At 41.3% G+C, this 25,740-nt stretch overlaps 1 protein-coding gene across 1 annotated transcript in view; it reads right to left on the minus strand.

Annotated features, from left to right (window-relative positions):
• Positions 1-25,740, minus strand: part of PLB1 (phospholipase B1) — a gene marked incomplete at its 5' end in the record, with an annotated part of 83,965 nt that overhangs the window by 20,788 nt on the left and 37,437 nt on the right. Inside the window, 20 exons of the mRNA XM_082481908.1 lie at positions 1,783-1,860; positions 3,786-3,857; positions 4,966-5,061; positions 6,844-6,948; positions 7,560-7,641; positions 8,531-8,631; positions 9,007-9,072; positions 10,179-10,259; positions 10,401-10,452; positions 14,203-14,311; positions 15,554-15,597; positions 16,612-16,679; positions 18,442-18,500; positions 19,230-19,290; positions 19,696-19,755; positions 20,391-20,462; positions 20,932-21,027; positions 21,656-21,760; positions 22,416-22,497; positions 25,215-25,315. Of these exons, the coding sequence (XP_082338034.1) occupies positions 1,783-1,860; positions 3,786-3,857; positions 4,966-5,061; positions 6,844-6,948; positions 7,560-7,641; positions 8,531-8,631; positions 9,007-9,072; positions 10,179-10,259; positions 10,401-10,452; positions 14,203-14,311; positions 15,554-15,597; positions 16,612-16,679; positions 18,442-18,500; positions 19,230-19,290; positions 19,696-19,755; positions 20,391-20,462; positions 20,932-21,027; positions 21,656-21,760; positions 22,416-22,497; positions 25,215-25,315 (1,590 nt within the window). The remainder of the gene's footprint in view (positions 1-1,782; positions 1,861-3,785; positions 3,858-4,965; positions 5,062-6,843; positions 6,949-7,559; positions 7,642-8,530; positions 8,632-9,006; positions 9,073-10,178; positions 10,260-10,400; positions 10,453-14,202; positions 14,312-15,553; positions 15,598-16,611; positions 16,680-18,441; positions 18,501-19,229; positions 19,291-19,695; positions 19,756-20,390; positions 20,463-20,931; positions 21,028-21,655; positions 21,761-22,415; positions 22,498-25,214; positions 25,316-25,740) is intronic.

Raw genomic sequence — 25,740 nt, forward strand, 5'->3', positions numbered from 1 at the left:
TAAAAATTTTCCAAAGGCAAAGCATTTCATCTAGAAATATTGCTTCTGACAAATTTCCATAAGGAGGATAACTTTTTTCCTCTCCTCTGCAGCCTGGAGGTTTTGTGCATGACCTAGAAGGTGGGGTCCCCAGGTCTGAAGTCCCTCTCTGTCTCAAGAGAAATCAGATTTAAAACCAAAAATCAACAATAAAATCCTCTGCAAAGTTATAACATTATATTAATGCATTATATTAAATTATTATTTCCCCATGTACCTCACTAGAAACCTATTCTTTTCCCAGAAACTTTCAAAAAGCACTTGCTTTCACTGAATATAAAACTTTACTGAAACTTTTGAAGCTTCAAAATTTTTTAAAGAGAGCTATCGGCCTCTAAATAATTGGACTTTACCATACATTTGTAGGTGATATAATAGCTATTATGTTTATTCCACCAATTGAGGAAATTGAGTCAACTACACATCGCAGAACATCTTGGTTCACCAGCAGAGATAGCTGACGGATGTGCCACCCACACTCTTTGGTGGAGAGCAACAATATTAGCTTAGAAAGCAGCAAGGGAAAAAGTTGTAATGGGCAGTCCCTGTAAGAGCAAAGACATTTGCTTACGCTGATCTAAGTGTCAGCCCTTCTTGGAGCAGGAGGTTGGACTAGGGATGTCCTGAGGTCGCTTCCGACCCCAATTATTCTACAATTGCACAATTACACCATTCAGAGAAAAACTGTATGGACTAGTGGTGTTCAGAAAGCATGGTTGGTGTTAAAAAATATCAAGATAAATTTATCTTTTCTTGTAAAACATGGTGTAATAGGCTCTACTATCAGCCACCTAGTTAAAGGCTGGTTGCAGAGGCTAGAAAGAACAGCTGGGCTTATTTATAGATCAGAGAGGAAACTGTTCCTTTACTCTCTCTACTGTTTCTTTCCTTTAACCTATCACTTCAAAAGCTATTGCTGTTGAGATTCAGTGGAGATGCAAGAATTACCCATTAAAAGTATAACTCTAGCTCTACAGATAAAAACCATATATCAATATTGCAAACTGTGGCTTGCTGAAACAATAACAGCTGTTGCTCTTTGTAACCCTCAAGGCACACAGAGATTTTCATAATTTGGCTAGGCATGAGAACCCCCGGTGTGCCAAACTAGCCCAGCCCATTTTGACTGCCATCTCCAACCACGCTTAGTCTGCATGCCTGCAGCCATTTGTCAAGAGCAAATAACTGCCCCATTTCTTCAAGTCCTACACCAAGTTTGTTCCTGAAGTATGTTTAATCTACCTTGTGGTAGTTGCTCAGTCATGGTGGAAAGTGAATCCCTTTTGAAAATGGATTCCTATCACCTTTGTATCTGGCTGCATAGCCAATATGTAAAGGTGACTGCCCTCTACAGGTTAAACTTACCTGAGTGCATGGAACTGCAGTGGCTCAAGAAGAGAATTTGTAAACCTTCCTCAGATCATCTGGGGGCTCAGGGTTCTAAGTTATCTTCTCCCTATTGTCAGGAACTTGCTATCTGAATTAATGATTCATCCCAGGTGACTTACTGTTGAGCACAGTTTTTCTGCAATTGCAGCAATTAATACAATTAATTTTGTTTGGCTTTTTTAGGAAGAGTTTAACATTTGTTTACATAGTAAAAAATGCAATGCAAGAGAGACTTCCCTTTCTGAAAACTGGTAATAGTTTATCTCATCTATAAATTCAGGATGATGTGTGAAGAGTCACCAGATACAGGTTTGCATGGTTTGCCTGAAATGCAGCAAAAGATGCAACTATTACCTCTATTGGCTCATTAGTGGGCTCCACAGGTGGATGAGTGTAGTTGCTATTTTTGTATGTTGCTAGGAATGGTTTGTTCTGGAGAAAGAGGAATACAAAAGTAAGAGAAATTAGGCAATAAACACATGGTATAGACCATAGCAAGGGATATCAAGACATCATATCACCAAAAAAGTAATTGCCTAAGCTGCAAAATGATCTGAATTTTGAAGCCATATTACTTCTTCAAAATTCAAAAGTAAGATTTGTGATTAGCACCTTATGGCAAAAATGACATATGCAAGATCCCGATTGCAGTTTAACATTTTCCTCTCCTAACCTTCCACAAATTACTTAGACTTTATCAAATGTTTAGTCCTTTCAAAAGACACGGATGTAAAGTCTAGAGAAACCTTGATGTAAAGTCTAGAGAAACCTTGATGTAAAGTCTAGAGAAACCTTGATTTAAAGTCTAGAGAAACCTGGGCAGATCTTCCTGTGTCAGCAGAGGGGAGATGAAAGATTGATTACTGAAAGGATCACTCTTCCCCCAAGAGACGCTGTACAAATTGCATGGTTATTTTCGTCCCCTACTAATGCCAGGAATACATGCACATTATATAGGCTAAAAAATTTCACTGGGATGCCCACTTATCTCAAATAAGAGCAATTCCAGTATCTGTGTGAGGAGGTCTTACGAAACACTAAAATCAGAAGGCATATTTAATTGATTAGAAGACCCACTGATCTTTTATTTGCAGGGTTTTATCCTAATTTAAGTTGCTTCAATACAAATAATTTTCTTTGGCTGGTTGGGCCCTTACAATCTGGCACACCTGATATTTCCATGGACATGACCATCTGAAGTAGGATTTTAAAACTAGTGAGAAACTGTGGGAACAATAAATGGAATTTGTGGGTGTCAGAATCTGAAATAATTTACTATTCCCTTTGGTAACACAGAAGGTGAAATCCCCTGGAAACAGTCTATTTATTCCTTTGTAGCACTGTTTCATAGTCTACTTCAGAGCTTTCTGAGCAGGGAAAGCTACTGACACTGCTATCGATGACTTTTCAAAGCAGTGTGGGCTTACCATTTCTGAAAACAAAGGCCATATATTCTTTGCAGGGGATATAAGACTTTTCTACGCCTATTTCTGAAAAGCAACATCTTTGAATAGGAGTCGATGAAGGGAAAGAAGTATAAAATCCACATTATGTGGCACTGAAGAAGTTGCTAAGTTAATTTAAGCTGCCTGGAAAGAACACTGGGTAAAATGAAGTAGAAGCAATTTAAGTGAATCTGAGGACTTTCGAAACATGCTGTTTAGTAACTTCACAGATCTTCCTCTTCTGACAGGATGGACACGATATGGACAAAAACCTCCTGTACTACTTGAATAACTATCTCCAGACCCGAGAGAACAACTCAGCTCCCTGATCTGTTCAGTTCTTCGGCCTCCTCATTGAAACTGCAGAAGAAAGGGAGCCAATAATTGCTGACTGCAGCAGTCATTTCCACATGCTGATACCTAGCAACTGTACTGCAAGTTCAGCAGCTTGTTTTCTAACTGTAGAAGCAGCTTCCAAAGAGTCTGAAGTACCTCTACTATGGATCAGGCCAGGAAAATCAACCTGCCACTAATTCAAAAGATAACGGATACTGGGGTTTTCAGAGCTGCCGTGGTGCCCAAACCCCATTGATTCTGATGGGAAAGTTAATGCAGCATATTCTGTTTGCTGCTTGAGCTGCATCTGTACTTCACAAACAGAACAAAAACAATTGTAAGTCTGCTACAACTGAAAACACACAAATCAGCACATTGTCAATCAGTATTCATTCCACAGTAAAAAGCCAAGGGGCACCAGAGCAGGTATATGAGAGTACCTGCTCACTCAGAGGTAAGCAGAGAAAAAAAATTCACAGTGAACTTGTTTTAGACATACTGAACCCCTACTCTCTGCAGCAAGAACAAGCACACACAGCCACCTGATACCAGTCTCCACAACATGGGTATATTTACCTGAGTTGGACAGTCGAGGACAATGTCAGCCATGAAATCAAATGAGTCAGCTTTCTGGCCTACAGGCTGTAACTAGAAAGGAAAACAAAAAACCCTATTTTGTAACCATGTCAGCTCATCTTACATTTGTATAACAATTCTAACCCAAAAGAATCTAAATATACCTTTCAAATTTATATAAAGCTGCCTGTATTTGCAGACCTTGATTTACCCAAGGCTGAAACGCATTTATCAGAAAGAACATGGCAACTGCGTAACAAAACAGCAACTTTAGAAAGATGCTTAAAATGGGAAGTGGAAAGCTACACTGGATCAGTTTAAACTCCTGGAGGATTTTGGCAGGCACATGAAGTACCTTGGAATTTCGCCAGAAGACAAGGTTATAAACTCTCTTCTCTTGCATAAAAGACAAGACGCTAAGAGTCCCTCAATTTTTATAGCCAAGCTACATGATGGCGTCTCCAACAAAAGGCTGTTTATGTGTAGAAGATTAAACCAAATTTAATTAGAGGTACTGTTTGATGATTGCAAGCAATCACATCAGCTGTTAAGACATTAGCCCAAAGTATATAGAAGTTACCATCTAGGATCTGAGATACCGCCTCTGACTACATGCGTACTCCTACTGCACTGCAATCCTAAGCAAAATGAGTTTGCTTAAGCAACCTTTAACAACACATTTTTATTGAGCTTTACTCGTTTCCAAAGGTAGTAAAACTAAACTGCATATAAGCCACTTTAATTCCTAATGAGACATCCACGAAACATGGATTTAAAACAAAGTTCTAAGTAATCCATTTTAAATTGACGTATGCAGTTACAATTCTTTATTTGGTGGTTTCCCACATCAGGGCACAGAAGCATCATCCTGATTGAATACTGTCCTGCCTTTCATGACAATAGGTGAAGTAGACTTGAAGTTGCTCAGCTGAAATAATGAATGACTGATCATGCACTTACAGCACCCCTCTCCTCCCCACACACTTTGAGAAGCAAGAGATTCTAGGCTGAGAGCAGCACCAGAAATTTGAAGGTATCTAACTAGTAAAGAAGAAACAAACACAAGGTCCAGCGTTAACCAGGCCTTCATTGCAACAGCAATCTTTTTAGTACAGAGATTATTTTAATGGCAATCAAGTCTAGGTAAAGACCACATTATATGTAGAGTCTGTCACCTTACCACAGCATTCCAGAGAGCCTTGGCAAGCTGCGAATGGCCTTTCTGGCTTGGATGGAAGCAGTCAGGTGAAAAGTAGGAGACATCTGGATGCCCATCCTACAAACAAAAGAGTAAAGGACAGCTGGGTGCAGAAGAATCCACTCACCTCCAACTTAGGGCTGCTGAGGCCAAATCAGAGCTAGTAATGGAAGGTTTGTGGTACTTATTCTTGCTGCTCCAATGTGGAAAGTCTCATGATTACCTGGTGTAGTTCAGCAGTTCCATGAGCTACCAGAAACACTTAACTAGAACTTAACTAGAGATACTTATGTTCATCCAAGCGCAGATCCACTCAGAAGTACCGAACCCACCATTTTCAATTATGCACCTAGTATCTGAGTTCTGCAATAAAGATGGGTTCCTCTCCTTGGCACATAATCAGAACTGGTACCACAGGCACCACTATGCTCTGCAGTACCTTTACATGGTAGCAAGCATGTTACACATGCTTTACCAGAAGGAAGAGAGCCCATCTGCTTTTTCACAGCTACGTCAGTTCTGCATGTTTGAAAGGAACAAGCAGGTAAGTGTTCAAGCAAAGGGAGCCAGGCTGACTTAGTACACCAGTACAGTCTCCTTTCTGAGCAAAGTTGTACTTTAATACAGATACTGGAGCATCTGAAGGAAAGGAGTTTGGAAATTTAAATATCGTGACTTTCATGTGAGTACTGACATGTGAAAAAGTTTACATCACAGATGACTAAAGACTTTTTTTGTCAGAGCAGTCCTTCCTCAAAACTCGACCAGGTTTTTATTCACTGTGTTTGGGCTAGCTTATTAGATGACTACTGCCAAAATTTGCATCGATATCTGATCTTTTGCCAAGTTTAGAGGCAGAGTTTTCAGTTCAGGAACATCCAAGTGTTGTGCGAGATATGAAAAAACAGCATCCAGAGCTTTCTTAACATCTGAATATCTTGTGTGACCATAAAAAGGTTCAGAACTATTTTGCTGCTTCTCTTTTTACTTCTGTGTTCCCTACCTTAGTACCAAAACCCCTAATGATGACTTTTCATAGGAACCAGCTTCACAAACAAACAAATAACCACCAACAACAAAAAAAAGCCTGTTTTTCCTGTGAAGCTTTCAGCCAGTTTTCCAAATTTGTCTGTAGCAGCATCTGAACTTTTCAAACTTGTCACTAGTTATTGCCAGCATTTTTAGGATCACTCTTGTTCATTGATATCAGAGCAATCCCTGCTTAATATTTTGCCCCATTGGTTCTTAGTTCCAGGTGAGATGCAGAAGGTGTATGTGAAAACTAGCAAATGGAGTTTCTGAGGTGGTTTGGTTCATTCCCTAGATTTATAGTTTACTGAGACTTACCATTCAAGGTACTGGAATATAATTGTCAATAACAAGAAAAAGGGCTCACTACATAAAACTATCTCCACCAAATAGTATGTACACTTCGCTTTCTGTTAGACATAGAAGAACGAGTTATGAGACATGAAGAGGAGGTGATGCTGTAGTCTGCAGTGAGCAATGCAGCTATGTTGCTTTAAGAACTGTAACTTAATATCTGTCTTTTATTAATCATGTTATATTTTAAGAAAATTATTTATGTACCCTTGAGAACATACACAAACAAACCTCTTAATCAAACCCTGAATTAATTTTCCAAAATGGAAATTCATATTGACAGCAAAATATGTAAAACAAAGAACTGCTAACTATAAGAAGAAAGTAATACCAAAGCTATACCAAGCTGTACTATACCAAAAAGCAGCAAGTTCTAATAAGGAAAGCACAGAACAAGCTGAAAGTCTTGCAGATACTCTCTAAAGGTTAGATACCCACACTTAGTCCTTTGCCTGCAGAAGTCTCTTTAAACCATACCTGACCAAGAGGAATCTTGGGATTTTGGAGGAAAGGTTGGATGACCACTGTGAAATTTTCGTGAGTATCATATCTACCAGACTCCACTAGTCTCCGAATGCCAAGCTGCAAGAAATAAAAATAACAACCACCAATAATCCATCAACATCTCTGCATCATAATTGGTCTGCCCTTTTTTGTGCGTTTTTTGGGGGGGGGGTTTTGGTTTGGTGTTGTTTTATTTGGTTTTTTTTTTGTTGTTGTGTTTTTTTGTTGTTGTTTTTGTTTTGTTTTGTTTTGTTTGTTTTTTGAGAGCCTAAGAATCAGAAGGAGGCTTTTACTTCTTAACTGAAATAGCCACGGATGTTGGCAAAAGGTGTCTTCCAAAGTGGCTGAGAAAGTTGGAGGACAATACCATAACTGTCTGTGGGGGCCAGGATTTTGGTGACTTAACTCCCACCTATCCATTGTTTTTGTTAGAAAACAAAATTTTTCTGAAGAGCTATGCTGCTTTGTTTTGGGCATATGGTGTTCTGGATAGCATCAAATTACCCCCTGCTTAGGGGGGGAGGTTGTTCTGCTATCCAGAACATATGGTGTTCTGGATAGCATCAAATTACCCCCTGCTTAGCTCATAGGGCCCATTTGGGTAAAATATTGCTATGATATGTTGCTTGGTAATTTAGAGCTCACCTCAACTGGAAATAAAGTAACTGCACCACTCTTGATAAACGTACCTGGTACTGTTTGGTGACTTCCCTCACCATCGTTAGATTTGGTGAGTTTTCTTCTCCTGTGAGAACACAACTACACAGATAACTGTGGGAGAGGTTAGAGGAGAAAACAGGAATAGAGAGAGTTAGAGATCTGGGAATGCAGAAGTCACCCTTTGCCACCCAACACCCTTGGACATGGGAGGAACAAGGAAACCTGTACAGTCGTATTTTTGTGAAAATGTCTTATCACCCTTGCCATCATTCATCATTTCAACCCTTAGTCTTATTTTCTGCCTCACATGAATTGATACTACTCTAAATCAGTTTGATTTCACCCCCAGGTATATCAAAGCAATGTACTCTATACTATGATAGTTCGTCTCATTCATTACACACTGGCATCCAAAGGCCCTGCAGCCTTACAGAGGTGCATGCCATTCCCCCGGCAACTAGGAAACAGATCTTTGAAATGTACTGGCTGCATTACCTCTGAGCTGATACCTTTCCAATCAACAATTCCTTTGGCATTCCCAATACACAGAATTTGTCCCTGTCCGGAGGGTCAGCAAAGAATGCAAATTACCCATTGCAATAAAGCCTCTGAGACAGGAGAAAACTGTCTGCTCTGCAAATACTCCACATCCCCTCAATAGGCCTGAAAATCCAAATGCTTGTGGACTTCGACCCAACCTTGAGGAACCCTGTATTGATAACTTTAACTCAAGCTCATTGAGGTGTACATTACGTATCACAGGAAACCTTACAGTTCTAGATGCGGACAAAATGCACAGGTCCTCTGACAACGCTTAGGTCAAAGCCAAAAGAAGGCAACACCATCAGGCAGGGTCACGTCAGCACTGAATGGGATATAGGCAGGACTGTAGCGCTACCTTTGAACATCAGTTCAAATGATGAGGAAGCATGGGATAAGAACATGCTTTATCATCACGGACCGTAAGCTCAGGTACAAAAGGAAGCCAAACAAGCCTTACTCTGCCATGTAAGTGGGGCACTGAACTTGAGTATCCACAAACAGCTGTCTCAGAGGGAAAAGGTCCATCACTTCAACCAGACTCACTAGGGCTTTCGGAACCTGAAAGGTAAGCCAGACTTTAGCTTAGAAGGAACTGATTATGCAGCCCACAGTGCATTTATTTTACCCCAAAGTCCAGCCATTTGACACCCCTTGCCTTTCTCCATTGTTGGAAGGGGCAGGGGGGGAGCAAAACAAACTCCCCCAACTCAGCTTTTGATTCTTTTCCAACACCATGGTCCAGTGCTACTGTCTGTCATTTCAGACTGCATCTCACTACTTTCAGATAGACAAGATAAAAGAAAATGCTTTTGTAGAAGTCAATGGAATATGTTTGGTACCAGAATGGAAAAAATAATTAAAATCAAACAAACAGAAGAGCTAGCACCAGTCAGTCATATACCCATATGAGCTAGACAATTTCACAGCACTTGCCTGCTCATGCAAAATATCAAGAGTTTCTTGAATCCTTCTGATGAAATTCATAGCTGAGTAGTGATCCTGATAGAAAGAGAAGAGATTATTGCTAAACAGAGACACAAGGCATTTTGGTTGGGAGGCTGGAGAATCACATTAATTCACTTCCTTTTCTGCCTTACACTGTGGTCAGTAGAATGTTCTTGCTTCTTTCTAGAGACCAGGGATTTTAAGCTTATCAATTAATATAAAATGTAGAAAGACTTGGTGAAATTTTTGATTTAAAATAAACCTTGTTGAGTAGCAGTATATTTAACCCACTGGGTCCTTCATGTAAAAATGCAGGAAGGAACCCAATCTGAATGCATACTGAACAGCATAAACCAAGCAGCCATAGGCATGCTCACAGCCAGCTGATAAGCTCTCATAAAATTAGGTGAAATCATTGCTAGTCAAGGTCATAGCTATAAATAAAGCTATAAAACTTGGCAGCAGCAGCAAAGATGCCTAGCGAGACTCCTGCAGAAGCAGCAAATTTCTCAAGCATAAGGGGTTGCAGGAAAATTGAAAATGCTCACAAGAAGTTAGCATATTAAAGGCAAGAGAGTAAGAGCTGGCAGAGAAAGGTGGCCTCTCCCTGCCACCTGCCCACTCAACTCCCATGATCTCCTTATGGCAGCCCTAAAGGCTTCTCCACAATCCAGAGAAGCATAAAATTCAAATGATATTGAGCACTGCAGCAACTTCCCTCATACATACCTCACCTGTTCCTAGCACCTCCCTACATTGAGTTATGGAGTGATGACAGTTGCAGGATTGGACTAGTGGTAGTTCAAAGCATCTTTCTTGGATGTCTAAAGAGGCCATGCTAGCAGTAGAGCAGTTACCACATCAGAGGAGTGAAGCTTTTCTTCCGTTCCACTTTTTGCTCACAGTCAAAAGACAGTAGCAAAGGCAGTGGTTCTTATCCTGGAGTAAGCCAGAGAGAATACAACCATCCTACTCTGTTGCTGGTAATTGCTTTTATATCAGGGCACTGTCAGCAGCAACCACCATCAAAACCTACAGCAGCACATACAACATATGCTACCTCTCTGAAGGCTCTAGGGATCCATGGATTCACCTTGATATGTTTCTACACTGACGTCACAGCCCCACTACAGTTTCAGTCAACCAGTTTTACTACTCACAGGGTCTTTGCAATAGTTGCATAGGTCGTTGCCTCCAATATGTACTGTTATGAGCTTCCAGTCAGCACTGAAGTCAATTCTCTGTGCAATAAAGAAGAAAATAACAAGTCTGAATTTCTTTGACTTTGTAACACTCATGGTATTGTTGCAGGTGGATCTTCCATGTGATGGAACACCTGTTTTTTTCATGATGTAAGATTAAAGGAGTCCCAGATAACTTACAGGATCACTCTTCATTAGTCTCAGGAGATTTCTTGCTTGGGCTGGTAAGTGCCTGTGAAGAAGTACAACTAGTGAGTGAAAGAAACACCTTATGAAGAGATCAGCATTAACACTCTTCAGACACCTTAAATCAAGTTGTCAGATATCAGAAGGGTTGAGTGAGGAGACAGTACAATCCTTGTGTTGTTGTGAAATTATAGTCTCGCATCTTTGCAGAAAGTCAACATCAAATTGAACCTGCGCATTGATTTTACTCAAGTTCAGTAATTTATCTGAAAAACATAAGTTTAGCTTCCAGTACAGTGCTTAGCATCTAAACCAGCTGAAAAGCCAGACACAGCTACACATTTGTAAGCAGATGGCCTTTTTAGAACTAAGCTGCTATCAATCTATTCCTCGTGGACTAAAACGACAAGGGAAACCCAAGTCCCAATATTTAAATGACTTCTCGAGCAACATTTTTGCATAAACCACAGCTCATTGCCCTGCAAATCTAAAGTGTTTCAGAGTTCATTGTGCACACCTCCCTCATTTCTGTAGCCTGCACCCAGAGTCAATACTTAATTTTCAATTATGTAAAACAGCTCTGTGCACACCACCTTTCCAGAGTAATTAAAAACCCAAGAAACTTTTGAGATTATTCAGACAAGTTGACAGCCTCACTGTTTTCCTATAGCCAGATGAGCACTCTCTCTTTTTTGTATATATACATGCATATATATATATATATAAATTGCCATGAATTTTGAGTTACCTGGGCTGAACGCTTCAACGAAGTTTGACTACCCTGACTTGTTGATCCTCAAATATGCATAGAAAAGAGAATGTGGTTGGAAAGCTTTGGCCTTCCGAGCAGCTCTGTAATATAGTATGAGCTGCATCTCCCTCCAGGCTCTTGTTAGAAACACTTCACTGACTGTCTATCATTTCTGGAAGCATACCAGCTGACATTAATAAGCACAACACTTGTTTTGTATGGCAACCAGAGTTTAGCTCTCCTGTGCAACGCTGTGTTTGCTGTAGGAACAGGAGATATCTCTCACCACCCTCCCCCAGCTGAATACTGATATAACACTAACTGTCGTGATTTAACTCCAGCCGGCAATAAGAGTATTTACTGGGGAATGAGCCCTGTCATACATCTACTTGTGATACAGACTCTGCATGCATGTAATAGTTCTGTTCACCGTTACCCTTGTCCAATGTCATAACCTACTTATTCATATCCCAAAGCTCTCACAAGCGGTCACAATTTCCTTCTGTTCTTACTGTGGTAACCCCTAAGCTAGGGCATCGACTTCAATATTGATCCAGAGGAAAACACCACTTATTGAGCTGACAGGCTGCAACACCTTTGATTCCTTATGCAGTCACTGAAGTGCTGATGCATCCTGAGCCAACACAGCCAGTAAGATCTAACAACATCTTGAATGAAGCAGTGCCAGCAATCATCTATCCCTGAGCTGAAATTTCCACCAAATTTAGATCTTGATCAACAGAAAGAGTTTGCTAATGGGAAATACAGATATTCACAGTTCCTGTCACTTGTTCTCTCCTCTCAGTCTTAAATTCTTAACCTCCTTTTTTCCACGTGAAATCAGAGATCTCAGCCAGGCTATGCTTCAGCAACATGCTTCAGATCTATCCTTAAGTTCGGCATGTATGTAAGCACTTTGGCAATGAATGCAGACAGCCTTAGGAATGTTTTGCTGAATGAGACCTGCATTGCTACGTTGCCATCAAGTTAACTAAAGAGCTCTTCTAAGCATCCACTGTTTTTATTTTAAGAAACCCTTACACCTGGTTTCCAAAAGCTGGTAAAGGTGCAGAACTACCTGATTTCAGAAAGGTCCCAGCACCTCTGGAAAGCAGTTTCCAGATTAGCACCCAAAAGTGAGACAGGCCAGGTAACAATTCTGAAATACCGGCATTAACTGGTGGACTCTTTTTGTCCTCTGAATCATAGGAAAATGGATATTTTGGGGTGATAAAGAATAAACACTGGATCACATCATCATTCCAGAGCTACATACCTAAAGTGGGAGAGACATTTCCTTATGTTGCAATACATTCCAATATTCAACTAGGATGCATTCATCTTCTCAGAGGCATCAAGATCCACAGTGTGACAGAACAGAACCCCAAAAGAACCACTGCAAAGTTCAGGAATACTAGCGTAGTAGTTTACAGGACTTGACTTTTGCAACCTTTCGACAGAGACTAATGAGACAGAGAACAACAGAAGACTAACAGGAATCTGGGACAATTGTTGTCTGCATCTCTATGCTGAATGTTTACAAAAGATGGTTGCAGAACATAGATAGCCCCACTTCATTACGTTTATCCAGTCCAGCTGCTTGCATAGGAAAAGAGAAAACTAATTGGTAGAGACAAAGTAGACAATTTTTCATTAGACTAACATCCATCCACTCATTTCATACAGCTAACAAATAACTATTTAATAGTAATGCCTTGGTTACTACTGATACAAACTGCTTTAAGTCATATTGGTGACTTAAGAGGATGTATATCCCGTTTCAAATCCTCCTACCACTCCAAAAAGTCTGTTTAGGATACAAAATACAAGACAGGCGCCTATCCCATTCTTTCCCAAAGCTTGACAACAAGCAAAAGCTGGAGCTAATCTGGATATACGATGCATATAGAAGTATGTTAATAAATTCTCATGAAAGGCTGAATCAGAGTCATAATCCTTGCACAGGTTTCACTGACATACACAAATATATTCAGTCATCACTAGGAAACAAAATCCTTTCTCTCAGGTATGGGAGGCTGTAGGATATATCAGGGCACCTAGCAGACTATTTCTGTCAGGAAATCCAAGCGTTTACCAAGATTGCTAGTATGAGTCAGAAGTTACACAAGGCCCAAGGCGAGCAATAGAAATACCTGATAAATCCTAGCAATCTTTGCTTAAATACAGTAAACCCAAACACCTCACTTGGCTTCTGAACTTCATTTCCAAGACCTCTTTAGGAATAAGAGGAATTTTTTCTTTAAACAAACAAACAAATTAAGTTCTGGGTCATATCAACTAACAACGTCAGATCCAGGCATGGTCCGCCAGAACCTGTGCCCAAACTATGACTGAATTCCAGCAGCCATCTGTTTTGTTAATTAAACAGCACTGACTCTTTCAATAAGAAGCCAGGGATTTCTAGGATAAGCAGTATAGCAAAGCTCAACTCATGCGGCCTCCCAGGTGTGACTAAAAGCAAAGAGCCAAATTCAGATGGCCACAAGACATTACAATCCCTAGGTCTGCAATGCACCAAAACCCTTATATGACCATCAGCAATTCTCCTTTCTTCAGATTCCAGACTGTGGCTAGGTTTTTTTTCCTCTCTCTTCACCACTCTTGCTTGCTTCTCTGGAAGCCTGAGGCCAGAATTACGGAAGGTTTCATCTAGTTTTTCTCCTAGTATCTCTTTACCAATTCACTACATGCTCATTTTCTGAAAACATCCATGCTCTCACAGATTTATTGACAGATAAACAGACAAATGAATAGATGTTGAAGGGGAAGAGTAGAAACCACCACCACCAAACAGTTTCTGCCAGTTTCTTGTTTGTGGATTTCATAACCAGGACTGTTGCCTTCATTTGAAAGTTCAGCTAGGAAATAAGCCCACACATTTAACTGGTTTTGAGCCAATTTTCAACTCTAACTAGACTGGTTTTGCTTGCTGTTCAGAGCAAGTTATGACAGCACATGAGACAGTTGAAAGGGAATTAGATGAAGCAACTATCACCTGCAAATGTAAACCAAAACACTACGTACTCAGCCTGTGCTCCAGGAACTGCCTGGTTAAGGAATGCATTTGAATCGTTCTCACTCCCCGTGCCGGTCGAATAGCCCATGATCGTAACATTGAACTCTCGAAAGATGTCTGAAAAAGAAAGATGGCAATGAAGGGGAAATGCGTACATCTGCTTCCTGCCTACAGGGACTAGCACACACCAGAACTGCCACAGTTTTGCTCTCTCACAGCATGGCACAACTGTTGCAGCCTCCATTCAACTAGTTGCATCCACCAAGCAGTGGCGAGAGGGACCACCAGCCAGCAGCAACTCAGACAGCAGCGTGCTTGCTGGGCACTGCACTATCACCAGTGGGTAAGATGAGCAGAATTGAGGACCACTGTGTGCAGCTATTTCTCATGTTGTAGTGGTTAAAGCCTAAACAATAAAATCTTCAGTCATATGATGGTGACTTTGTGATGCGAGCCTGAAGGGGCCTCAGCCCAACAGGAGATCATTTTCAGCTAGAGAGTCTGGGTTTATTTCATGTCTGTCGAAAATCTCATACTACTGACAAATATGAAGAAGAAAGCCTCAGATGCATGGTTCTGACAAAATCCCACCACGTTCTCCATTGCCTCCGTTGTAGTTTTCAAAAGGAAGTTGACAGAGTAATTCGCAGCTGATGGTGAAAATGGTCATACTGTAAACTATAAAAGGTACCTTAATCTCAAAGACTGAACTTAACCATATTTTAATGAAGGCTTTGTCAAATGTAATAGCATCCACAGAATCAATTAATTTCTTATTCTAATTATATTCTTGCTATGTTCTACTTATAATAAATGGGCAACACACAGAAAGACAGTTTACTGGCCCTCTTCAAAGGGAATTTTATTATTATAGCTGATTCAAACTGAAACTCCAGTGGCTTTGCATTAACAATGAGAAGCTGCATGTTTCAGTGAAGAGAAAGTTAAAATTATTCCCTTCCGGTTACATGCATGAGTAGTCAGCTTTAATTACCAAAGAGGTCTACTCTATGCAAACATCTCAAAAAGTTGTGGTGGAATATTTATTAAAAGCAAATGTTAATTGCATCACAAGCATGGACACAGCAAACTTATTTAGAAATTCAAATAACACTCACCAAGCAGTTGTGAAGGGAAAGAGAAAAGAAAGGAAAGGAGTTTCTAGCTGCTTCTCAGCTTCACTGGTGAAGCCAATTTTTTATTCATTAGTCCTAGGATATTGTTTCTTTGAAAGGTAGTTCTTGTTAATTACTCTAAAACAGTTTTGAGATGCTTAAGAGCTCTCTGTAAACATAGCAGAAATCGGCCCATTCCCTCTCTTCAATCTTGTCAATTAGATCTAGCAAAGTATTTACTTACTGGGTAGAGTTGTCACGTTCTCTAATGATGCATCTCCTCCAATACTAAAATGAGAAAGAGAAATCCCCGTGACTCATCTCTTAGGTGGACACAGCCAATAAGCAAAGTGAAAACCTACCACAGATCACGAGAGAAAGCAAAGGGTGATTAATTTGGTAACTATCAATCTATCATAGTACACGGAGAAGACAGAAGTGGAAGTGCTATTGGGGAGAATGGCTAAGGTTTCAGTGGTAAAGATGCTCGTCAGAAGGATTTAATGATCTTGCAGCAGTATGTGGGTATAGTCAATCATTGTGAAATGGCAGAAAAATGCCTGAGATAGCTAAATACTCAAATGATCAAGCCCAAAAGTACTGCAGATTAGAAGGTCAACTTTGAGGCCAGTTCCAGCCTCATGAAGCCACACTAAGGCAGCACCAAATAGCCAGTCTCTGGGTGACAAGAGAGCTGCAGCAGCAGCTCTTCATTCTCTTCTCTTGCTTCCTACACAGCTCTCTCTCACCAGCTTTTCAATTGGTGGGACACACTGAGGCCACAATACAGCTTATGGAGAGGGGTCAGGACAGCACAGAACTGCTTCAGTCAATGTCAACCGAGCTACATCGTCACACCAAAAAAATTTAGTCTTTTACAACTGCGTGCTGCATGTGGGAAAAGTTCTCCAGTTAAACAAACTGTTTTCTGTGGTGCTACAGAAAGTTCAGAAATAACAAACTTTGAGAAGAAGTCCCAAAAGCAACCAGTTCTGACTTCTTTGTTCCAATGATTTTTCTCCAGTTTGTAGATTTCCAACTTGCCGTCCCACCATAAAGATACAAACTGTCACAAGCAGCCAAAGATGAAAGTGTGAGAGAAGTCAAAAGGCTATCTTAAAATCCATTTCTGCAAACATTTTCTGTGAAGCCACCCTTATGATAGATCTTCACAAGAAATGCTAGCCTGAGAAGAAACTTTTTTTTAACTTTCTGACAGCTGAAAGCCCCAAAACATGTGGAAGAGAATAATATTCTTTACAGGACAGAATACACATCTCCTCACCTTGGCTGAGGACTTACCTCCAAGACAGTCCACGGTATTCAGTGTCCAAATCCAGGAGATTATCTGAGGCAATTCCTGTACCAGCCTGGACATTATTTTTCATTAACCAAATGGAATTAAACCACAGTTACTAACAGAATAGTGACTCATACATAGTCATTTTATTTACTTTTGAATGCATCTCTTCAAAAGCTTTAGAAGGCATGCAGGTTTTTGACAACCTTCCTCCTGAAAAATCCATCAATCCCCTTCATAATTATTTACAAGCATCACATTGTATACGGTGCACAAAATATATGATGGAGCTGTGAAACAAAGGCTTTCTTCTCAGGGGTCTAGATGAGCTGAATAACTGATTTACATTTGCGTTACTCAAGAATGATAAAAAAATCTCAAATGAACATATAAAACTTTTTGGCTAATGATAAGAAACACTATATGAACTCAACAGAGAAGACAAACATATCTCAGAAAGAAACACCATAAAATCTTTACACTGATTTGAAAAGTGTTGTGCTAAAATGAGACACTTAGTGGTACTACCGCAAGAAGGAAAGCCCAATCTACACTTACCCTGAAGAAAGAGGCAAACTAGCAACTACGTCCCTCCTAAACACCACCATAATTCAGAAGCAGAGTGCCTGCCAGCTGCGATACTATAGTTCCATGCTAAATTTGGGTACAGGGTAGTACTTCAGTACAGCACAAGACCAGGTAGACTGTTTGCTGCTACCTCAGATTAAACCACAATACTACAGTTTCTTCTATGTATAAGCTTTATTGAATTAACAGAAGACTGATGTTCAGAATAACTACACATCGGCCAAGTACAGCTCTGAGACAGCAACGCACCATTGCACTTTCTATGAAAGCAGATTTTATTCTCAGTTCTTACAGACTATACTTAGAAGCAGGAACACCTGTAGGATATTATAATATGACAACCACAGCTATATACAGAATATCTTGCATTTGACAATATTGCAGGTTTGCATTCAAATGCTTCTATTTATTTCAGTAGCCTCCTGTGTGTAGGAGTTTTAGCAACATGCCTGCCAGATAGTTGTGAAAACTTCATGGTTTGTACACACAATGTCTTTGTTGTTAAGGCTCAGATTCAGAGAAATCTACGTTCCAATTATATCTCTCTGGCCCGTGTTTCCTTTAAGCTGGCTGTAGAGTTTCAGTCTTTGGCCAGTATGAAAACATTAGGCAGAAAAACATAATTGGAATGTAGGATGTCTGAATGTTGAGATATATTCCTTCTAGGCTACCAAAGATAATGATCCTCAGCAAGAACTACCTCTTGATAAAGAAATTAGCTGTGTGTTAAACAGGCACAATAAGACGACTGAATATTTTCTCAAATGGATAAAGTCAGAGGGCTCTCACCCCTGTACATCCTCATCTCAGTAATGCTAAAATGAATAAAAGGCTATTATCCAACATCCCTTAGTTCCTGAAAGAACCGAGTCAAAAGAACAGGTTCACCAATCCATTCCTATTCAGAAAAACTTTGACAAACACAGTAACCTAAGGCTTGTGATCTGTCCCATTAGTTTCAACAGCATCTGATCTCTTCTGTCTCCAATCCAGCAAACCATTTAAGCACATCTTTAAAGGATTTGCCTGTGTTTTTGCCTGAGTTCAAAAGCATGTGAATATGTGCGTGGGAGGAAAAGCGCTGGAGAACTGACACCTCCTTTCTTGTTCTAGCTGCTAGATCTATTATCATCCATGAATGAATGGATCTTTGCTTCTAGGTACAACAGCTATTTCCCCTCCACCGGAGCAGGCACATGTTTGTAGTTTTACCAAGAGAACAGTAAAAACACTTATCTTCTTACCGTCAAAGAATCCCCAAGAGCTGCTATAATTTTCACATCAGCTGGCTTTAGGGAATGCACTGCAAAGGAAAGAGATGCAGCTGAACCTGAATAGGAAATAGCTATTCTTTTTCACCACTGTATATGCGAAACATGCCATTATGCATTCTGATGCTCAGACATGTTGTTTTTGCAATATCCAGGTGATAAGACGGTCACTGTCTCCAGCTTATTTTACGTGGTTGTAGCAGCAGCATATGCATGTTATTCAGCATCTCAATGGTTAATTTTGCTACTGAAAAGACAGAAAAGCAAGGAGCAAATAACATTAAGTTGCAAACAATGTCCAGCCCAAGATGAAGATAAAACAATGCAGTATAAGACAAAGCCAGAACAGCATATTAAAGCTGTAAGAAAGCAGAGAAGGGCTAAGGAGAAGACAACATGAAGTTATTTGAAAAGCTGAATACTGCTATGTCCTAGATTAACATACATGAAGCTGGATTTCCAGATTCCTTCCAAGATTTAGGTGGTATCACTTATAGGCTAGGGCAGCACACAAATTTGGATTTTATCATGAGATATTTTGAAGCTGTCCACTGGCAGTGAGTTAAGTGGAGCTACTTAGTCAGGATGTTACCTTGTGTGACAGTATGACATTGTATCTATTAAGCAGCTGCTGAAAAACATGACATTTATTCCAAGCAGTATTTTTCACAGTCCAGCAGTCATTTCAGCAAAAATAAATACTCATCTTGAAGGACAGTTGAAAGTAATTCAGCCTCATCACACAAAACAGGCAAGACTACCTGAAGTTGCAGGAGGGGAGGAGGGAGACCTGTCTTCGCATAGCAGCTGGCTTCCATAATTCTAAAGAGAAGAAGAAAGCTGAATATCGTTTGGCTAGAAAATACAGCCAGTAGTAACTAGGATCTTCCTAGTAGAGCCCAGGTGGATAAACCAAGGCCTGTTTAGTATGCAAATAAGCAGACAGGTCTTGGTTGCTCAAGTCAATAGTCATACTAGTAGTATTGCTCAGATTAGAGTAGCATCCTGTACTGATAACTGTGCTGTCTGAGCATGTGTTCTTACAGGTGTTTCTGGATGCATTTTGCCTAATTCAGGGAATGCTTTCCTGTTCCCTGACAGGCACTCAACCTCCCAAACCCCTTTGGCCAAAGGCTGATTTCACCTGTGGTGCAGAGCATGACTCATCTGGTTACCATACAGGAGCAGATGCAGCAGAGTAACAGTGGGATGGATGTTGACACTTACTGGAGTTTGGTTAGGGTATGTGTAATTACTGTTCTTGTATGTCCTCAGGAATGGCTCAGCCTACAAAACAAGGCAATCTGAGTCAATGCAAAGCATCAGAAGAACACCTCAACCATCAGTTCTCAGATGTCTGTTTCTGATTAGCAGCTTGATGCAAATGAATCCCAGGGGTTAAAAAAAAAAAAAAAAAAAAAAGAAAAAAAAAGAAAGAAATGGCATTTTAAAAATCCATACAATAAAATGTAAATATTTTTACACAGCCAGAACATACAGAATATGCTCAGGACCCTGCCATGTGTGATTAACAAGCAGCTTGTGGTCCCACTGTAAGGTAGTCCTAGTGACCTCTGCAGAGTTGTGTTTACTGGTGCCATTGTTGCTCCGTTTCCCCCACTGAAGCTCTGTCATTCAGTGTGGATACTTGATGATCTTGACTAGGTAGGCCAAACACCCTTCCCTTGTGTTTCGGCCAACCATGATGTATGACTGTGAGGAAGCTTACTCCGAAGACGAGCTTGCTGTCCATCTCATGAGGGAGCGCTTATACTGCTACTGGTAGCAGTGGCACAAAGTATGTGGGGAAGAGTCAGAGACCCTCCACCAGAGGCAGCACTCCAGGCAGTTGGTAAAGGCTCACACAGACTCCCAGCCACCCCTAGCACCTCCACATAAACACAGACACCCTTGTAGCTTACCTCATTTGGACATTTGAGAACAATCTCATTGTCCATTTGCTGGTTATCTGTCTTCTCCCCTAAGGGTTCCAGCTGTGGGGGAAAATGGGGAGGTGCACAGAAGTAAAGTGAATGAGTATGAGAGAGCAATGGGCAATGCTGTGCTACCAGCCACTGGAAACCACCTCTGCAGCACAGCAAGACAACTGCAGTGCACTGCACCCATGCTGGCAGCTGCCTCCATGCACCATTTCTTTGTGTGCTAAAGAGGCTAATTCCCATACACCATGAATGTGGCCTGATGATCAATGTCCCAGGCAGGCATCATCTCCCTGAAACAAGTCCCTGGTTTGAAATGATTAGTTTTACAGTTCAGGTGATGTTTCTTTGCATGATCACTCTTTTTCTCTGTATGCACAATTAAGGCTTCAGAAGGGACAGGGCTAGCTACCCAATAGTTCCCTGGCTGTTTTTTTTTGGGGGTTGTTCTTTTTTTTTTTTTTGCTGCTGGGGCAGAATGGAGCAGACAAGGAGTGACCAACACAACCTTTAACAATCTTACCATGTTGTTCCACAAAGCACGTGCAGCCTGGGAGTGGGCTTTCTGGCTGAAGTGGAAGCAGTCTGGGGCAAAATACGAACTGTCCGGCAACCCCTCCTAAAGAACAAGATGGGTGCTGTCACAAAGGCAGGAAATATGCAACAAGATGTGCATTATCCCCTCTCTCTTCCAGCGAGATATCCCAGCTGACTTCAAACCAAAGTAGCTGCAAAGGCCTCTGAGGCCAAGAGAATTAAACTGGGTCAGACAATGCTAGTAACTTAGAACTTTTAAAGCTTTTTAATATAGGATTTCCAAAGTAATAAGGAATACTGACGACTGTGACTCTGGGTATAGAATACCTGTATTGGTCATATTCTTTATTTCCCCTGAGATTCACACATTATAGTTTTTTAAAGCACATGGGTTTTCATACTAAAAGTCATTTACCAAAGTACCGGAAAGGACTTTTTGATGAGGGATATAGGGCGAGTGCTTCCTGGTGAAGACTTTGAACTAAATATCTACTGCGTGGCTGTCCGACTGCAGTGGGGTGGACTCAGTGCCCCAAATAGTGTCTGCATTCCTGTTGCCCATTATCTCCAAATTATTCCACAAGCATTTTCTGCAATTTTGGATGTTAGGCCAGAAAACTGCTGGTCACATTTATAACCAAGACAATTTTCAAAAAAAGTGGAACTGCACCAGGATTTAGTGTAGAGATATTTATTTTGATTGTTTTCACCTGTGTTTTTGGCATCTTCACATTCATCAGAAATGGCTGCATAACCACTGTGAAATGATCCGTAGTGTCATACCTTCCGCTCTCCACTAACTGTCGGGTTCTCTCCTAAAGAGTCAAAGAAAAGCGTCATTGTTCCTTCCTTTACATTCAGCTCATCATGTCTGTCTGTCCATTTACATCTCAGGGTTCCCCCCCCCAGTGCAGAAACCCAGACATGGACATGGCTTCTGGCTCATGCCAGGCAGCCAACGAAGCCATCTTTTTGAGACACGCTTCCTGGGCTTCTTTGCAGAGAGGCAGCCTGGGGATGGCTGCCTGACTGACATGGGCAGGCAGCCTGCTCAGTAATTAGATTTTCTGTCAAAAATATATTCTTCCAGAACTACTGAAGCATTTTTGGTTTGGCTGACATCCCATGCCTGAAGTTTGTTCCTGAGTTACCATGTTCTTTGACTTCTGATCTCCAATGAGACAAGCGATCAAAAAAACCTACTGGCTCTCACATACTCTACTTTCTATGGCTCTTTAACAATTTTTTTTTTTTTCATCTGTTTTGATGTTTCAGTGAATCGGGGTTGTAAAGATGTTGAGACTATTCCCATCTCACCCTAACTTTTTTTTTTATTTAATTAAATCACAGTACAAATATGTCATTAAAATAAGTGGAAACTGTCCTCCATCTCCAAATATTAGCTTCTCTACGGTCACTTGATCAATGGGAGGATGACATTAAACCTGTAACAAATGCCGCGTGCCTTACCTGATACCTTCTGTTAAAGTAGACCAACTTCTTTAACTCGTTGGAATTATCCTTAGGGTTTACGACACAAGGGCACAGGAGCCTGTGGGATAAGAGGTGGGATGGCAAGGTTTCGGCAGCAGGAGTGACCTCTGTGAGGAGAGGCCAGGGCTGCCTGTGCTGGACACAGCTAGTTCCAGCCATCTTCAAAGAACCCACCACAGGGCACAGCTGAGCCTGTCAGCCAAGATGGTGGTGCCTCTGAAAAACTTTTTAGGAAAGGGCAGAAAACAACGGAGAGGGAAAGGAGGAGAGAACAACAGCTGGAATGAGGAGGAGGTGTTCCATGGCAGAGCAAGCACTCCCCTAAAGGGACTGCAGCCTGGGGATGAGCCCACACTGGAGCAGGCACACATCTGGAGGACTCATGCCGGAGCACAGAACAAGAGTGAGAAGGAAGGAGTGGCGGAGAGAAACCGCTACATCCAGACCCCAGACCCCTGCGCCACCCATGCCTCAGTGAAGGGACTGAGGGTACCCTGTGGCAGTAACAAGAGGGAACGGAGAGGTGCTTGGAGTGAAATTGAGCCTGGGAATGAGGGAGGATAGGTGCTTTAACTGTTTAACTTTTTTGCTTGTTCGTTTCCCAATACCTGAATCAGTAATTAAATATTTATGCTAATGGACAATAAATTCAGTTAAGTTTCCAAGTCAAGTCTGTTTTGCCTGCGATGGTACCTGGTGATTTCCCTGTCTTTATTTTGACCCACGAGTTTTCTTGTTCACATTTCACTTGTTTTCTTCCCCATGCTGCCAGTGTAGGGTGAACGAGTGGCTGTGTGGGTGCTTGGCTCCAACCTGGGCCCAACCCACCACAAAACATGTTCATAAGTACACCTGCACAACGTGGTTTGCTTCAGCAGAACCATGCAAGCATCCTTCAAGACAGAGTTCCTGCAAATTCATTCTAATCTACCAAGGGTCACAAGTTACAGGATGGTTCACATGGATGATGGCAGAGCACAGAAACAGACGCCATGACTGCTGCTGGAATCTCCATCCTTAGAGAGCCATTCCAACCCGAGCCATTTTAAGTTTCTGTGAACTCATATCGGCCAACTTTGTCCCTCCCTGAAATTTTGATCCTTCTAGCAAGTGAATTTTTTCTTCTGGTGCTCCCTCTTCCTGCGCGTGCCTCATTATTACTTGACAAACCCAAATGAGACAAAGGACTCCTTTTAAAAATCCTGTCATATGATCACCGTAAAGTGCCCCTGAGAGAGCTCTTAGAGAAATACCTGCTGTAGAGATGCAGTTGATATGTATACACAGATCCCTACCACCTCTGAACTTGCCTTAATGGAGAGCAACTAATAAAACAAGATTTTACTTCCACAGCAAAATTAGTGGAAACATAATCTCTCTTTAGGTTATTTGCTACTCACAAAAAAAAAAAAAAAAAAAAAAAAAAAAAAAAAGAGACAAGCTTTCAAGATGAAAGTCCTCCTTCAGGTCGTTCTTCAATTTAGTAGCAAGGCATTTATTATCCCACACAGGGTCTGCTTAGTGCACTGTAAACTTGGCTTGCTGACAGACAGGCAAATGTTAAATTCAGCATGGCACCTGAAAATATGGGAAAAGTTTACAGGTATCTTCAGATAATCTAATCTTAAAGCTTCGCTAACTATCCTTGCCCAATGATTAGGGTTTTGAGATACATGTGCGCTCTAGCCAGTAACCTTTGTTAAAAAGAAAAACTAGAACTGGTTATCAGTAGCATCAGTACTCTGAGTTTATAAGCTAATTTTTCCACCGACAGCTACCAGAGTGCCCTTAAATCAGAGCAAGAAGGTTGCATCTATGTTCCTCCTGTAAAACCAGCTTCTTTCACGGGGCCCTTCAGGTGTCCGCACCTCCCCTGTCAGCAGCTGCAGAGTCCCTTGTGGCTGAAGGGATCCAGCAGGATGGATTCAAAGCAGATGTTTTAGCAAGAGGACTGGCCTCCAAGCTAACTCATAGTCTATTCTGATGGTATCTCATATCAGCTCCTTGGCCCAAGCAGCGGGAGGAGCAATGGCTGCCTACATTCACAGGACAAAGTTATTCTACCTGTCTGTCAAGTAAAGCAGAGATTTGCTTTTCTGAAACCAAGCAAGTCCTGCCAGGAGCAAGTCTGGGGGCACACATTGGACCCTATGCAAGTCACCAGAAGCTCACCGAGGCTCAGACCTGCCACTTCAGTGGCAGATTCACGCTGGCCTGGGAGGATTTTTGAGCCACAAGGCAACAGGTAGCCTGATTAAGCACCCCAGACATCTACTTGAGAGACTAATTAACAATAAAACTAAGAATCACCAATGAGATTACAGAGATTGGAAACTACATGAGCAAGAGGGAGAGTTTTAAGACTGCAGAAAGGTAAATCCGTATATAAAGCTAGTTTAAAGTGATCAGCTAAGAAAAACCTGTGTCTTAATCTCTCCTCTGTCTTTGCCCAAAGAGTGCACAGCTGAGCTCTCTCTGCTCTGGCCTGAATTTCCTTGCAGTGTAACTGATGAGTCATTAAAATGGCACCTCCACACAAAGTGGGAGGGCTCCACAAAAACAGCAGGGCTCAGATACAGAGACAGTGACAGACAGAGAGGTATTTCTAAGTGCTGCATTGAAATCAATGTGTAGGTACATGTCCATACACAGAGGAAGGTGTTTGGTGATATGAAATACTAGAACCTTTTCCCTTTAAGAAAAAAAGTTTCCCAAGAAGACCTTGCAGCCTTCTGTGAGCAACAGTGAGAGCTGTAACATAAATCATCTTCAAACCTCATAAGCAGCTTTGGGCAGCTGTTGTTTCCTGACATGTGCAGCTCCCGGAGGCTTGCTATGGGAAGTATTGTCACCAGGTTCACAAACGCCCGTGGAACCTGCCAAGAGAATAAGCACACCCATAGCTAATGCCCGGAGCACAGAGTGCCATCTTTGCCCCTACAAGGCCACAGCAGAACTCAGGTAGCAGTCCGCTGACTCAGGCAGCTTGCATTATTTATAAGAGATGTGTTCAAAGTACTTTCTCAACAATTAATCCCCTACACGTACAATACTAAATTACAGCTCCTGCCTGCGCTGCCTAGGTGTATTTTAAATGCTGATGGCTGGTCACTTGAAAATTATGACTTCAAAAAGGTCCAGACGAGTTTTTATAGGTCTCGGCACAGCTCCGACACCTGCTAACTCTTTGAGTACTCTCATCCTCACCCTCATCTGGAATATCAGTCTCTCTCTCAGTGACCACAAAAAATATACTTATTTGCAGCCTAATGAATGAGCAAAGCATTTTGTAGCCATTGAA

This window comes from Vanellus vanellus (genome assembly GCF_965231255.1).
Source record: "Vanellus vanellus genome assembly, chromosome: 3".
Classification (NCBI taxonomy): Eukaryota; Metazoa; Chordata; class Aves; order Charadriiformes; family Charadriidae; genus Vanellus; species Vanellus vanellus.